The sequence below is a fragment of the Pholis gunnellus genome (assembly GCF_910591455.1).
Source record: "Pholis gunnellus genome assembly, chromosome: 5".
NCBI classification, from domain to species: domain Eukaryota; kingdom Metazoa; phylum Chordata; class Actinopteri; order Perciformes; family Pholidae; genus Pholis; species Pholis gunnellus.
In genome coordinates this window covers 9,439,979-9,456,158 of record NC_136531.1, presented here as the reverse complement: position 1 = coordinate 9,456,158, position 16,180 = coordinate 9,439,979, and the positions used below count along the sequence as shown (strand labels likewise).

General features: G+C 40.8%; 1 protein-coding gene across 1 annotated transcript in view; it reads right to left on the bottom strand.

The window, feature by feature from the left end:
* Positions 1-16,180, bottom strand: part of inpp4b (inositol polyphosphate-4-phosphatase type II B) — a gene marked incomplete at its 5' end in the record, with an annotated part of 103,974 nt that overhangs the window by 49,630 nt on the left and 38,164 nt on the right. Inside the window, 3 exons of the mRNA XM_079159972.1 lie at positions 1,103-1,250; positions 4,242-4,311; positions 8,114-8,225. Coding sequence (XP_079016098.1) covers positions 1,103-1,250; positions 4,242-4,311; positions 8,114-8,225 — 330 coding nt within the window. The remainder of the gene's footprint in view (positions 1-1,102; positions 1,251-4,241; positions 4,312-8,113; positions 8,226-16,180) is intronic.

The window sequence follows — 16,180 nt, the reverse complement described above, 5'->3', positions numbered from 1 at the left end:
GGTCCATCGAAAGGGGGGGGGATTACGCCTTACTTATGTATGGACACCTTTGTGTGGTATATATGAGAAGGGGTTGCCACGGACAACAGGCCAGTTGAGGAATGATCTGCCTTGACAAACACGGGTCGGGCCTGAAGGAAGGGACCACGGGATCTAATTACGAGTGCACACTCAAAGAGAGGTGAAACATCACCCACCTGTCCTCATTCTCACACAGCATGCTCACAGACTATCAACTGGACTGGACTTTAATTGCAGTCATGTTCTTGAGCTCCGTTTTGGTGGAGTTTTATATGTGCTAAAACAATGTCGCAGTTTTATATTCTAGGGGAGTAATAGATCAAGAAGGAGCTGTTGGATAAAGGGTTGCAGGCTCCTCTGCAATGTAAACAACTTTACTTGAACCAGCCATTGTGTGGAAAACTACTTGCACCGTGCACAGCATACAGTCAAGACCATATTTGCTCACGACATGACGGTAAAAAGGCCAATTACTAACTTGACTTCCTGAGTTTGTTTGCCTGCGCTGCTGACAGATACACCAGTTGCTTCTCTGTTGTATTTCTGAAACAATGGCTGATCAAGGAGTATTTTCTCGCTGTTCCTATGCTATTAAGGGACCTGTAGTATTAACCTGCACCTCTGTCACAGAACTAACCAGGACCGAAACCGTGAGGAGTTTTTTTGTCCTATTCAGCACCTGTGGCAGGATGTGAGCCTTCTTTCAATGCTTCATGAGAGGACCAGGAGAAGCACGAGTGTGTGTTTGACGGAGACAAAGTTAGTCGTGTTCTGGATACATGAGCATAGCAGCCTCGTTTGAAGTGTTAAACAGATCTGAATAATTCACGCCTCTCCAAATACAGGCGGAACTTTTAAACAATCACTTACGATGAACTGGGTCGGGAACGACGATCTAGAAACTACACACACTTACTGTACACATTATGAGGTAACACCGGGTTGGAGTTTTACTTTGAACTTTTGATTGTTCTTCATTGGCTGGTTAGTTGATGCAAACAAGATAATGGGCTTTCTGATGCAATGAGAAAGCTGGTAGTGACATACGCTGGATCAACAGCATGAGTTCAGAGTGACTTACCTGCTCATGTCCTCCTGAATATACAGTGAGAGCAGCTGCTTGGGGATGCTAAAGGACAACGTGCACTCCTCCATTAGTTCTCGAACAAGCATCCACTTGCTGTCCACTGTTTGAAATCTGTACACCTTGCATATTGGGTTCTTGAACACTGAGGGAGAGAGGGAGACAAAGGGAGGGAAGAAAGGTATATTGAACCATCTGACACAGCAGAGAATACAACACATTCTCATCAAAGATCATTTTTACTTTTGAAATTCTCAGATCTAAACCAACTTTGACAGCTGGAACCCTTAAGGAAGGTACAGACAGAAACGCTTCAAGAGTCACATGATGTATGACGCACAAATTAAATTCAATAATCAATAACTGTGCCTGCCAAAGATAAGGTGTTTATCATCTTCCAAGGCCCTTTTTCTTTCTCTCTTTCTACTTCAGTGGCAGCACAGCAGACTAGAATACTGACTGAAATAGTGAGACCTTGTCCTGCGCATCGTTTTTCTTCCATTTCCATTTTAATTGCTTGTTTATTGTACAACGGTCGATCAGAGAGACTTGACTCACTTCGGAACTCGTCTTGCTAACCCCACCACCCGTTAAAACCTATTCGGATTCAGCACCAGCTTCTTCATTTTTGCAGAGAGTGGCTAATAGCATCAACCGAAGGCTGGAAACGAAAAACAGCTCTAATGCTCTTATCTGCATGCTGGCAGCAAAGGGCAAAAAAAAAGCTGTGCCTTGAACAGTGTTTACTACTCCTTTCCGTTTCCAGAGCTGCAGTCATAAAGGAAGTCACTCAATGAGTCGGAGCTGAAGCACCCGGGGTAAAACTTCTACAATCTCGCTGTAGGCAGTCAAACATTCATGGCACCAGTAAAATGTTTTCACTTGAACTCAAAAGCGCGAGCCACACTTCTGCTCATGTTGACAGCACAGAGAACGCTCCCCCTACCGAACCCTTCACACTGAACTGTACCCTGATCTGGCCCCACATTGACCTCTTTCCAAAGTCATCTGTCCAAGTGACCAAGTCATTACTCCTGGTGGTGCTATGTCATTTGTCTTCGAGTGTTTCATTTCAGTGATGCACTCCAATGCAGATTGTTTCAAGAATGTGAACTACAGTGAGAGTTCTTGTGTTGTAAGAGGATTTTAATACGATGCAATGTCAAGAAGTGTGTTTACTGGCTGGTTTTAACAACTACCTCAAATGTGTTTCAAAAACGCTGGTTAATTTCAGCAAACATTTCAACACAGAAGACAAAACCGGCTTGTGGAAAGTATTCCAATGATATAATATATCTCATTCTGAAATGTGCCATTCTGCATAGTGAGTACTTACATTTTTGGATCATTAAGTATATTTTGATGCTAACACTTTTGTATTTTTACTTGAGATTTTAAATGCAGAACTTTAAAAAAAAAGTCACACCCACAAAGCAAGGTGAATGAAACAGAGCCTGTGTTTCAAGACAGGTCTGTAGGGTTGCCGACATCGCTGCAGATTTCGATTTATTTATATTTATGCAGATTTATTAATGGGAAACATTGAATTTGCCCACAATATTTATAAAGGTGGAAACTATGCAGTTGATGAGTTTAAAATGGACAAACTAATAGCAACATAGAGTAACCATGATGAGCACAGTAGAAATCAAGCACCATAATAGCATAACAGAGAACATCTTAAGACACTTCTGACCTTCTTCACCATAGGTGTTTCTATCACTGTGTTGCGCATATCTTTGTTTACTTTTAAATACATGTTGAGCATCAAAATATCTATAAAATACTTGAAGATATATTGTTAAAAAGGCTAATTTGTTTTTGTTTGTTACATCATAATACCTAAACAATATTGTGTGGATAGTGGATACACTATAAACCCAGCTACATACAGACAATCAGTGCTTCTCCGAAGGACAATAACTGTTCGCCAAATGCTGTAGAGAGGCTTATTATTATCTTTCTACGCTGCTGACGTTGATGTTAAAATTAATGATGATTAAGGTTAAGCCTGGAATCACCCCAGAAAGGATTCATAACTGCAACTAAATTAAATGGAATACTGAGACATTGTTGGCATGGGGATTAGAGAAAGTGAAATTGATCACAAAAATAAATGGGGAGCAAGGGCCACACGGAGAGAAGGGGTTTGAAGGCATGACCTTAATCGGAAGAGCGACAGTTGCTGACTTCCACCTCTGTCAGAGAAGCAGATTAACCCCTGAACTCCTCCCTGCCGCCACACTAATCTGACCACCAATCAGGTGCTTCTGTTTTTTCTTTCCGACACCTCTTAAGAAAATGACTTCCTGAGACATGCTGTGTGTGGGCTCCCCTCTCTCCCTGCTCTCCGCATGCACATTTTGAAAGGTAATATAAGTGGAAGACTAAATTGCATTACTCAATCTGGCGGCGTCTGCAGGGAGGGTATTGTTTTGACGGGCTGCAGATGTGCACCTACAAACATGGCTTCGGCTCACTAGCTAATCTCCGTAGAAACGGTAAACGACAATGACACCATGACAACAGGCGTGGGGCTGCTGGGAAGCTTAAGGAGGTGGTGGGAATCTGGATAAAAGAGAAAATTGATGTGTTGAACAAACGAATGCATGGGGTGAAACGTGTGACCTTACCCCTTTTCTGTTTACACGTCTTTCATTTTCTCTCAACACTTCTCTCTTTATCTAGTGAGAGATTTGTTTATTTGTTCATCTCACATAGCTAGCATGGCATCCTTAGCGTGTCTTCAGTTAGTCCACAAAGAACCAAGAGGGTTTACCTCGGGGTCTTCTTTTTTTTAATAATAATACAAATACAAATTCTTTAATCAAATATGATATCCCACAGATCTTGGTAATGGAAACGGTCACCTTGATACAGATCAACATTAAAGGACTTTTGGATAAAGTAAGATGCTAATTAGCACTATGCTAAATTTCAAGCCTTCCTTTGAGGCCATTACAGAGAAAGTTTTTGTGTCCTTTAAAAATAACTTATTTTATTCCAAGTGCACAAAGAAAAAAGAAGGAATAGAAATACAATAAAATTAGACACATGTTTCGTTCTTTTCCTTTCTTTGACTGCCACATCATTCAGCAATAAGTGAAATTACAAGTGTTTAAGATGTAAATCATACCTGGACCTGTCAGCGGGTTATTTTCCCGGTCGATGCAGGAATGGGACGCAGACTCACAAACCAAGGGACACTGGACAGGAAAAGAACAGAAGCAGAGAAACAGAATATTTATATCATAATAATATTTTTCTCTTGACTAGGAAGGCTTTAATCATGACTATTACTTATGAGGTACAATGGAGACCAAACCCATTTAACTGAAATTAAACATGAAACTTAAAACCTGCACAAATTAGTACATAACAACACATTTTTTGGGGGGGCTTTTGTTTGCATCAATACCATAATGCCAATTAATTTCAATGAAACAATATGTGCTATATGCACATTACAAACACTACATTTAAAGATTAAACCCATGGTGCCACACAGAGACAACGGCTGCTGTTGCACTGCTCCCTTTTTAGTTCAAATTCTCAAGTATGTTGCACTTCTGCAATCAGCGATGTTCCAGCAGGTGACAGCTGAAGAAAAACACACTGCTGTGACTTCACTAAATGGGTTGCCGGTTGATAATTTATTACCTCCATCCACATTTCATCACAATTTTATCAACTGACCTTATCTTATCTTTAAAGTGGTTCTTTCAGTGAACCTACCAGAGGAACAATGATGAGATAAAGCAAAACATCCCCCTTCAGAAATCCTTCTTCATACTACATAAATATACTGAACATATACTGTAATGTCTTATTCTAGTTTTGGGGAATTTCAAAGAAGGGCAGTTTTCCAAACCCAAGCAAAATTAAAAAAATATGTATCCATTGAACCACAATTGGTTGCTTGTAAAGTCCCATCCTTTTAGTAACTGTTGCTATGCCTGTCAAGCTTTCACATCTGCCACATGGCACATGCAGTTTAAGATGATAACAGTGACGGAATTTAAACAATGGGTCCTTGATTTCTGAAAGAGGTAAATAAAAGCAGCTTCTCAATTCTGGCCGACAACTCATGCTGGCTCATGATTATCAGCTGCAGCTGACTAAAGTGAACATCAGCTTCATAAGTTTAAAATCTTAGTTTCCGGTTGACTTTTTAATGTGAATCTTGTAAAAGAGATCTTGAATGTGCATTAAACAGCTACATACATGATGTTGTGCTAAAAGACTGAGGCTACATCTGCATGTCACAGGGGAACAAATTCAGCATCCTCAAAAGTTGATGATCTATGTATGTAGAAACTAGAAATTACCGCCTTGCGGTTGCATGCCTCCACCCACCGAACATGTTCCAGTTTACATCCATGTCAGTCCAAAATGTAATCACTTCATTATTTTATCCTATCAGACATTTGTGTGTAATTGTCATAATTAGTAATTCTTGAGTAATGGCCAAAAATGTGTTTTGTGAGATCACAAGTGACCTTGACCTTTGACCTTTCTTTGTACTCTAATCAGTTCAAGTGGACACTTGAGCCAAATGTGTAAGCTAGTTAGCCGGCTAACGATTAAACACTGTTCAACCACTCCATACACAAATCATTGTTGCTTTACTCTGTTTTAATTTAGGATATTTCTGGTGCTATTAAGTATAAAACCGTCTAGTTAATTGAACAAATAGTGTAAAACTATACCCTTCCATCTTTTCACTCTGCTACACATACAATTCAAATGTGTCCATGTTATAACCATAGACTGTATATAAGAAGTGGAATAAGTTATCGTGACGTCACCCATTGGTTTGTGGACTGCCATTTTGAAGGCATGTTGTTTTTTTTCACAACCAATGAACGGTAGTTACCATATTTGGAATGCAGTGGAGTGAAGTAGAGACACAGTATTAGGCTCTGGCAGCGGCAGCAACCTGTCAATCACACTAAGCCCGCACTAAAACATACTCCGCTTTATGGTCTATTTGACTCTAAATGGATCACAATGTACTACTATTTACATCATGCTGTATTGAAGAAGACTTGAAACTCGCAATTGAGACTATAAACTCATGTTTACTGAAGTGATAAATCAAGTGAGAAGTAGGGTCAGTTTCTCATAGACTTCCATACAATCTTTTTGCATCCGAAGCAGTCGCCCCCTGCTGGTCAGTAGAGAGAACGCTTTTAAGACACGTCCGAACCGGCTTCACTCGGCAGAAGCGGCGGTTAACGCCTGGTTACAACGCAACATCTGCTAGGACTCTGATACTGAAAACCTTCAATGCCTCGTGATGCATTAAGTCAGGGACTCCTCATCAAAGCAATAGTGACAACTAACAATCTTTTTTTGCTTGCTGTCTGTCAGCTCTGCCCCGTCTGATGAACCATTTAACAGAGCCAGACAGGCCAACCTGTCCCCAGAAAAGGACTTTAATGACTGCTAGGAACAATCCATCACCTCTCCTAGCTTAGAAACTGATCCTGAATAAAGTAGACACCCAACCCAACACCCATGCTCACACACACACAAGCTCGAAAATGAAATGTGTCCGTTGAAAAATACAGACAGAAACAATCTGGACATTTCAGTAAGCATACAAGTAACTGAGACAAGTAAGGTCTCAGTTAATGAAAAGTATTAACAATGAGCCACAGCTGCGAAAAGGAGTCCCATTGTAATTGTAGGCAGCATGTGTTGAACGTCTCTTTGATGACTAAAATATGTAAAGAGATCAGATCAAAGGTGACTGGAGTCTCTTTCTTGTTTCAGCTGATTTTGAGGGGTCAGCGGGATATTCATGAGTGGCAGCACTCAAGTAATGACAGGGAATGATCAAACAAGTGCCTCCAACCCCAAAACACAAACACACACACACACACACACACAGTAAATTCAGGCAGCAAGACATGCACACAACTAAGGTAATTGAACAAGAAGTTCCCCACAAGTGAGTCTTGAGTCTCAAGTGAGCCCCCCTAATGTTTTTCATATCCCTTCCCTCTTTCCTCCCCTCATCTTCTACAAGTAACAACACACAAGGGGAAATGTGCTGTGACAACACGCACACACGCACACTAGGCAACACATTCATCAAGGCGACGCGGGCAGATTGTCAGTGACACTCTAGAGCCTAGCAGGGAACCTCCCTGCACCAGCAACAAGGGGTTGGCAGAACAGAAAGCCAGTCAGCCATGTAGAAGCCCTTGGTCAATTATATAAGACAGTGATTCACTCACACACACACACACACACAACAAATCAAAAGCAGGCAAAGACTACAAGTATCTGTGCTGCTTTGCAGAGCTGTGCTGTGGTAAGAGAACATCTGAATGTTCCTCTTTACAGATCAGAAAAAATACTTTTTAAAATCTGACTTTAGCTCTATAGAAAATAACCTCTCTTGACACTCACTTGACTCGCTTTTTTTTTCTGGCTACATTAGGAATGTAAAGAAAATAAAGTGAAATCAGAGTACATACAACTTCATTTCTGGTGTAGTGGCACCCCATTCGGAATGACACAATCTTCGGTTTTCTGTCAAATTCTGAAGGAGAATACTCTTTCTTCCGCTTTCTCTCCCCTGATTATGTAAGTCACTTCAGAGCAGCGTTAATCGGTATGTATTCTATGAGATTAGACTGGAGATGGGGGTGGCGACGGCAAGAAAGCCACATTCAGGAAGCATCTGCCACTTGGTCAGATGAAGGAAGGCTGCAGGACTGTCTACACAATCCTACACAAACAGGGTGCGAGTGTCAGGATGCTAATTTGATCAGGCTCTTTTTAATCTATTCTATATATGACAGAAAGAAAAAACAAACGGAGTCACAGACACAGACATTACACGCACACACACATCCTCTAAATCCCCATTAGGGTTTACTGAAGTGTATTTAATCTCATTGGAGGACTTGAGCAGTGCCAGTCTAATCCTAGCATTAGCGCTAGGCCTCTGGAGCATGGAGACTCCTGCTTTGTGTCTTCACCCTGCTATTTTACCTTGTGTGACGGTATCTCGGTGGTGATGTGGTCCACGTCAACCTCTTCCATCTCCCCCATTTTCAGACGACTCACCACCACTGTACCTGCTGCGCACACGCCATCAGATGACCTAGAGGGAGAAAGGAAGAGCGAAAAAGATTTACATTACGTCAGCCTCGTCATTTAATCTGCTGAGCAAAAACGTCTGTTCTGTGAAATGATGTTTTCCTCTACCCGTCCATGGGCCTGAATAATATTCATCTCCATGTTGGGCCCACCAAACTCACCAAACCTAATGAGCTTATTTTGAGCCTCGAACAGGTTGTGAAGTTATAAAGCTGGAATCAGGACATGGATGCTTGTACTGCGGCGATTTCGTTTTCTGACAGATTTCGCAGAGGAGTATGCAAGCTGAATAAAGCCGATCCTGCTCCGGCTGTACGCTGAAAAGGGGGGGAAGGAAGGAATATTTTGTATAACTGTTCAAATGGCCGTCTAATAACCCAGGCTGTGTGCACTGACAGACACAGAATTGATACTAGAGTTTTCATATCAGGGAGCTCGACCAATAACGTTCCCAATCATGGAGCCATAATTAAGGAGCTGATAGAAAATCTATAGTATTGACAGCAAGACAGATGCTTTCAAATGAAGAAAAATGGTCCCTGGGCATCGCACAAGCAACTCTGATCACCTTAGCAGACCCATCTCTAATGTGCTCAGTTCCACTCCAGCTGGAAGTGAATTGCACAATGAATTATGTGCCAGACAGTGTTCTGAAGAGACTGGGGGAAAGGATGACACACCCCTGACTGAGGAAGAGAAAACACAAGGAGGGTGATGGAAGCAGAAAGGATGCTTTCAAGGCCGATCCATCTCGGTCGGACGCGAGGGAGAAAATATAATCACGCCCAGGGGAAAAGAGGAAAAAGAAGAAGAGACGCTGAGCTGAGAGGCAGGAAGGAATGTGAGGGAATACAAGAAAGGAGGATTGGATTTCCAAGGAGGGAGAATGGGGGACAAGTGTCTCTGCAGTGAGACTCTGGGAGCTTCAGTTAGCGCTTAATGTCTTACAGGAGTCCCCGAGCAGAGGAAATAACATTGCTTGGTTTATAAATCTAATCATTGTCCCTTGCCAGACACCTGTCTCAGTGTTTACTCCTCTGCTCATCTTTCTGGTTCCCCCTCTTCCTCATCATCTCTCCCTCCCTCTGTTTCTCTGTGCAACAGAGGACTTAAGCACGGTAAAAGAAAGTCACCCTGACTTTGAACAAACAGTTTGTACCGACTGCGGCCCACACATAATCGAGGAAATGGAGATTAACATGCATCCCATTCAGTGATAGTCATCCCCATGCAAACCTTTGGGGTTAAAGTGGCCCTCTACTCTTTAGATTGCTCTGCCTCAATCCACTAATGAAACGCTTCATTTAAACAGACAGAGGGGACTTTGATAGAATTGCTTTAAGATAATTGATCTATGCCTTTGAGAGATATATTGTTATTCTTCTGATGTGAGGCCAAACTTAAACTCAGTAGCTGTTTAAGTAAATCTTTTTACATTATTGTCTGTGAGGAAAAGGATCAGCTGCTCATTCTAGCGATGAGACCGCCGCATTGCTGGTTTATTTATAAAATTCTGCTGAAATTCAAGCAAGGAAAAGGGCAGAGATGTTAACTTCCAGACAGAATGACTGATCTGAAGTGACACAAACTTTCTCATTTTGCAAACTACAGTCTTTTAGTATGCATACTAACTGACCCTGAATTAACTTTAAAGGTTCTGTCGAGAGCTGTGGATGAAAAAGAAGCCTGTCTAAACCTGCCCTCTCCCTCCTCCAACCATCTCTTTCCGTCTGTTTGAGTTGGCAGGGAAACAAATCTGCAGACTGTACTTTGCCTGCAAGCGATCGCTTTTTTATTTTTATAAACCGAATTGGCCCAGGATCTCAGTTCATCAGACAGCTTTGTTAAAGTGACAACATAAATGTGCTTAAAATGGCTGCTATGAATTTGGCACAATTAAAGAAATAATTAGTTATCGGTTCTAAGTTGCATTTAAAAGTTATTATATTTGAAAGGCCTTGCTTGCAATTTACAAACACATGTTCCAATGTAGGAAGATGCTGTGTACTTTGTTTTAAATAAGTAATCTGTGCCCTGCCGGTCTAAGAGGTCTTAAGAGGCTCCTGATGTATGAGCTTTATGCTTTAAGTGCTTTTACACGGTGCCACAGCAACTGCTCAAACAAGAGTCAATAAATCATTTGCATAAAATACAAGTCGCCTACTGTGTGACACATCTTACATTTACTTCTTCTCAGGAATAAAAACGTTGTTTATCAATAGATACATTTAGAGAAAATGAATAGCATATTATCTACTAAGGATCACCCCAAACATGACATGGTTCAGTTAAAACAGTTCAAGGTTCAACGAGTTGTGAATTTATGTCGAACCAATTTTGTCCTTGGAATGAATATACACTGGCTATTCAAAACATAACAACAGACACAATAGTGAGGTGAAACTCAGCCTTCAATGAGGGGTTTGTCAATTAATTTAACCGTCTATATAACGGTTTGTATTACAGTTCTGTCACGCAATCTGTCAACTCTTACAATGAGGATGAGTGCGTTATTTATTTAAAGGAGAAACTGATATCCACAAGGCCCTTCAGGAAAATGTCTTCCAACTTTGGCTTAAAATTGACAGAAGGGATTATGTTGAATTTTAGATTTACAAGTACTATTCACACCTAAACCACTACACTTAAAAAGGAAATTATTATCCTAGTTTGAGCGGTTTGAATAAACATCCAGCCTAGTGGTTCAACTGGACATAAGTGTGTATTGCTATGTAACAAAAACCTGTTGTTCCATTGTTTTCCATTGTATCACAATTACCATTATTAGCATTTTCCCCTTACTTTGGGAACAAGACAGAAACAGATGGTGATGGTTGTATTTTATTTTTTTGCACAGTTAAGTTGTAAGATGCAATAGATGATATTCAGTAGTTTTTTTGTCCCTCTAAACACAAACTGATCTTTGTTTTTGCACAACCTGTTTTTGGTTGGAACAGAGCACACCTTGGGAAGTTGACTAGAGGAATAAACTACCTAGAAGAGTAAAAGTGACCAAGCAAATGCCCTCTTTCCGCTGCCTTGTGAACTTAAAGAAGGGAATACGCACATATTGATGCCAAAGGAAGGACAAGTGTAATACATTTTCAAAGGTGGGAATTTAACAGCCTGTGGGTGGGAAAAGTTCATCAAAAAACTTCAAAGCAGCAATACTTCTGTGGCCGTCAGGCAGTTTTCTCCGTAGGAAGCCTCACAGAGGGAAACACCTGACAGCCACAAAACAGTGTTGGCTTTTCCCCTCACGAGGGCTTTTTTTCTTCAACTGTAAAAAATATAAAACAGAACCGGAATTCTTTTTTTTTTGCTTTTTGCACTGGATTTTGCCCACAGAGAATTAGCTTTAAGAGTCCTTAAAACTGTACTTTGTCTGTAGAATGGGAGTGGTCAAAGAAAACTAAGTGCCAGGATCTTAGACAAGTAACATGAACACTGCAGCCTTGAAGTGTAGCAGTGGAAGTGTAGATAGGATTCTTGACCTACATAACGCTGGACGGGTGGGCTAAATATAGCGCTGGCTAGTTTTCACTGAGGACAGATGTTAGAACATGGGACTGTAATAATGGGAAATGCCAGCTTTACAAGTGATAGTGACAATCCTTAATCTTGTGTTGGGGATGATTGACTCAGAACGAGGAGTGACTCAGCGGTACTTGCACATTTTGCAACTGAAGGACTGACTCAATCAATAAGACTGCAGTCGAGGCCTTGTTTGTATAGAGTTGGCCAGAATCACCAGGGAAGCCTAAACCGAGCACCGAAACCTTGTGTAGACAACTTGAAGTATATTCCCAAAGAATATGCCCGGGTATATATATATATAAATTGTACAAAAGTTTCGAAAAAATATGTTTGGTGTGGAAAAGTATATTTTATTGGCAGTGGCATGCTCAGAGGCACGTTCTGCATGAAAGGTTAAACAAGGATCACATTTTCAAGCACAAACTAGCTGATTTATCCAGAATATAGCAGTGTGATCAATCTCTACAACTTGCAAATTTATGCAATGTAAAAAAACCATTTTGTCTGCTGCAATACATCTGTAATAATCAGAATAGGAGCTATGTCGGGCCAGGATGCATACTTGCAGAAGATTTGTGAGTTTTAACGCATCCTATTTGTTCCAGTCCCATCACACACACTTCTGTATTCTTGCATGACGAGAAGTGTCTTCACACTACATTTACTTTTATGTTAGTGCTTAACCAGTGTCAGAAACAGTCTGGGATAAGCTGTTTTCACAGAAGAAGCAAGGTGGAAAAACTATGCAGGAAGGACGCTATTTTTCTTTTTTTACCAATCACATCAATCCAGACTGGGGCTCAAAACTGTGTGGTTGATGACTGCTGTGTGCAATGTTCATGGATTTCATAGAATTTCAGGACAGTCAGACAGGGGAGATGATGAGAAAGCCGTTGATGTAGGAAAAGAACAAAGAAAACTCAATGAGAAACTTCCTTGCGCTACATTAATATACCAGCTACTATGGCAGAGTGATCTTCACAAATATGAATATAAATGGATATTGCACCGTACACATGAAGAAACATATTGCATGCTTCCATTACAAATGTGAGCCGAAGCTACTGCATGTCAAATCTTGATTATTGAATAATAAAACATATCAACCATTGACCATGTCTTGTCATGTCAAGCCCATTATTGTCACGGGCCATGGGGAAAAAAGTCAAACTAAAAAAGATAAACATGTAATGTAGTGTCGGGATGTGGTTACGAATAGGTCAAGCAACATCACCCCCACCACCTGCTTTGTTTACCAGCGGCATATAGGGACCTATCAAAACTCAAGCTTAAGAAAAGATGAGCTTCATTTCATGCTGAGGAGCATGGCTACAATATTAGCACCGAGGGACTGAATGTGCAATGCCGACCGGCGCTAATGAGACTGGAAAGGTGGTGCTCATTCAAAGTATTGAGCTGCATTGGTTGGCCCTCTAGCAGGCATCTTAGCAACTAATAGCATGAAGGTCATTTGAGTTTAACAAGAATGTATCCGTAGAATTCTGTTCACCACTGAGTTCCATATTCCTGTGATCTCCTCGAAGCAATTTAGTACAGAGACTTGGATTCTTGTATGTTATTTCTAACTTTACTAGAATATTGGTATATATATATATATATATATATATATATATATACGTATATAGTACAAGTATTATATAATAGGGATTACCTGTCAGGTGTCTGTAACAAGTGCTATTGCAAATATTTGCACACACAATGTAGAATTGACACTCAGATGTGTCGGCACAAAATCAAGAACACGTGGTATTTGCCATTACCGCCGTGAACATCCCAGTCTTCATTCCTCACCTCACCCTTCAAATTCAGACACATTATCCTTTGTCTACTTCCAATACTCTGAACTACATAATAATAATAGATAATAGAGTAAAACAAATTACAATTTTAAAAGAATGGGTTTTTAAAAGTGATTTGAAAGTTGAGACAAAAAGCTACATCATCTTTACGTAAGAATCTTGCTTTTGGCACAACAAGGAACGACACATCCAAAGATCTCAGGGTGCCGGAGGGGTCACTGTGCAATATCTGATAGATAATTTGGGCTTTGAAAATCTTGAAATCAATTCTGAAAGCAACAGCCAGACAGTGCAAGGCAGCCAGGATCATGCCTCCTCAGACCGAGTAGAAATCCTAGCAGCAGAATTTTGGATGAGCTGGAAGCGGGAGAGAGATTTTATGCTGATGCCAGAGAGCAAGGAGTCACAACAGACTAACCCACTAGTTATGAAGGTTTCCAGATACTAAATAGACAGAAATGTTCTGGTCTTTGAAATATTTCTGAGATGATGAAATCAGGACTGACCCATTGATTTGTCAATGGGTCAGTCAGTTCGGGTCAGTCAGTTTGTCTAAGCTGAGGTTTTGATTGAAAATGTCTCCAAGATTTCTGCCATGCTGAGTTAATGAATGGGACTCATAATCAAGACTGTTTGATACATACACCCAACAGTTCTTATTATTACTGTAGCACAATTCAATGTAACATTTTTATCGTAGAGTGTTTACAGTATAGTGTTACAGTAAAGACGAGAAGGGCCAAAAGGTCTTCTCGCTCTGAACTCCATCACTTCCAGTTGTGTTTATACGACTCTGACATTGAAGACAGCCGGCATTCTGTCAGTGTGAAGTCATTGAAAAGCTAAATGCAGACCAATAACAATTGAATGAGCGTGGGTGGGTGCAGTGACACAGAGCGTTCTTCTGTATGATGACCTTCATCACCACTCACTCAATGAATACTACACCATCAACACTTGTGTGGTAGGGGGTCAGACTAAGCTTGCAAGCTGCATTGCAAAACATGGGGAAAAAAAACGAAAATTCGTTCTCACACATGCAGCAGATTCTGAAAAGCTGCAGAGAAAATCAGTCTGTTTGAAGAGTAATGAGTCAGAAGCAGAAAGAGAGTAGATGCCGCCACTGAGAGTCACTGGGGCTCCATAATTATTTTTCAACAAACTGTAAAAGAGCCGACAAAAAAAAAGAGAGTCTCCTTTCATCTTTGTCAAACTGGAGGTTTTGTTCTGTAATTGCTCTTGAATAAGAAGTCAGCCAACAGCATCTAGACCGCCACAGCCGTCTGGCAAGCATACGCTTACTGGAGGATTGTAGGTAAATTAGTATTTAAATAAATTGTGTGTTCAATTTAGTTTTTCACAAGATATATAAGAAATATTACAGGAATAATTCGAAATCTTTGGGAAATACTCTTATTCGCGTAAATTACGTAATGCCTTGCGCACGATTTTTTTATTCAAACTATCCACTGAACTTTCTTTGTAGTCTTGCTTATTGATGTTGTCGTTGGCACACGTGTTCACTATATAGCCGCCATGGTTTCCACGCGTCTTTACTAACATATTCACTTCTTTCCTCTAGGTGCAAAAACAACTTTGGTCCGTGTTGCAAATTCTGATTTGGGAGTGCCGAGCCGCTGTCAATTTGCCTCTAATCTGGGGATTTTGTTTGGGAGCTCCAAAAATGATCGGCAGGTTGAAAAATCTGGGTTTAAGTCGTGTATTGTGAACTAGGCGTAATAGACTAATGCGAAGATTGACAACACTCTTATGGTGGTTAGCATAAAGCCTGGAAATAGGGAAACAGCCTGGCTCTGTCCGAAGGCAAGAAAATACACGAACCAGCGCCTCTAAGCATCTCCGGCTGCTGGCAATGGTTATATATTTAGCGGAAAGACATGAGATGTGGCATGTGATTGTTATGTGACTGTTACCTGGAAAGCTGCAAAAGGACTGTGTCAGGATGATCTATGATCTATGATCAGGATCCTTGGGGACTCAACAGAACCAAGCCACGAGGAATACCTCAGTAGAGGAAGCACTAACAAGCCTTTGTCTATGTTCCCATACGACTTTCATCTGGGGATTGAACGGGATGCTGCATGCAAACAGCACCATGTGCATGAATCTGTGTGTTAGAGAGGAAGAAACAGTGTGTGTGAGCTACAGCAAAGCAGATGGAAAGCGAGAGCTAATGTTGTCAGTGGTTGTGATTGCGGTGTGGTGCCTCGCGCCCTGAGAGCAGGACTGCAGTATAAAGGTTGATGATGATTGTGCCATTGATTTCTTGGCTCCACAACTTTGGTAAAAGCCTTAAACAAATGTCAGCACAGCGAGTCAGTCCAAAACTTTACCAAGCGTTCTTAAGTGCACTTCAATTTTACAAAATACAGAGAACTGACATCCTCAGACAAAACAATCATGACTTAAGATCCACTCTTTGGGGGAACCTTCAACCATATCACATGATTGTCATTATCACTCTTAATCACTTAAAATGAAAAAAATATTTCCAAGGTCAAGAATGAGATTTCAAGCTCTACTTTTATGCAAACAGGAACTAGAAACCGAGGAAAGGCCATGGATGAAATCATTATGCCAA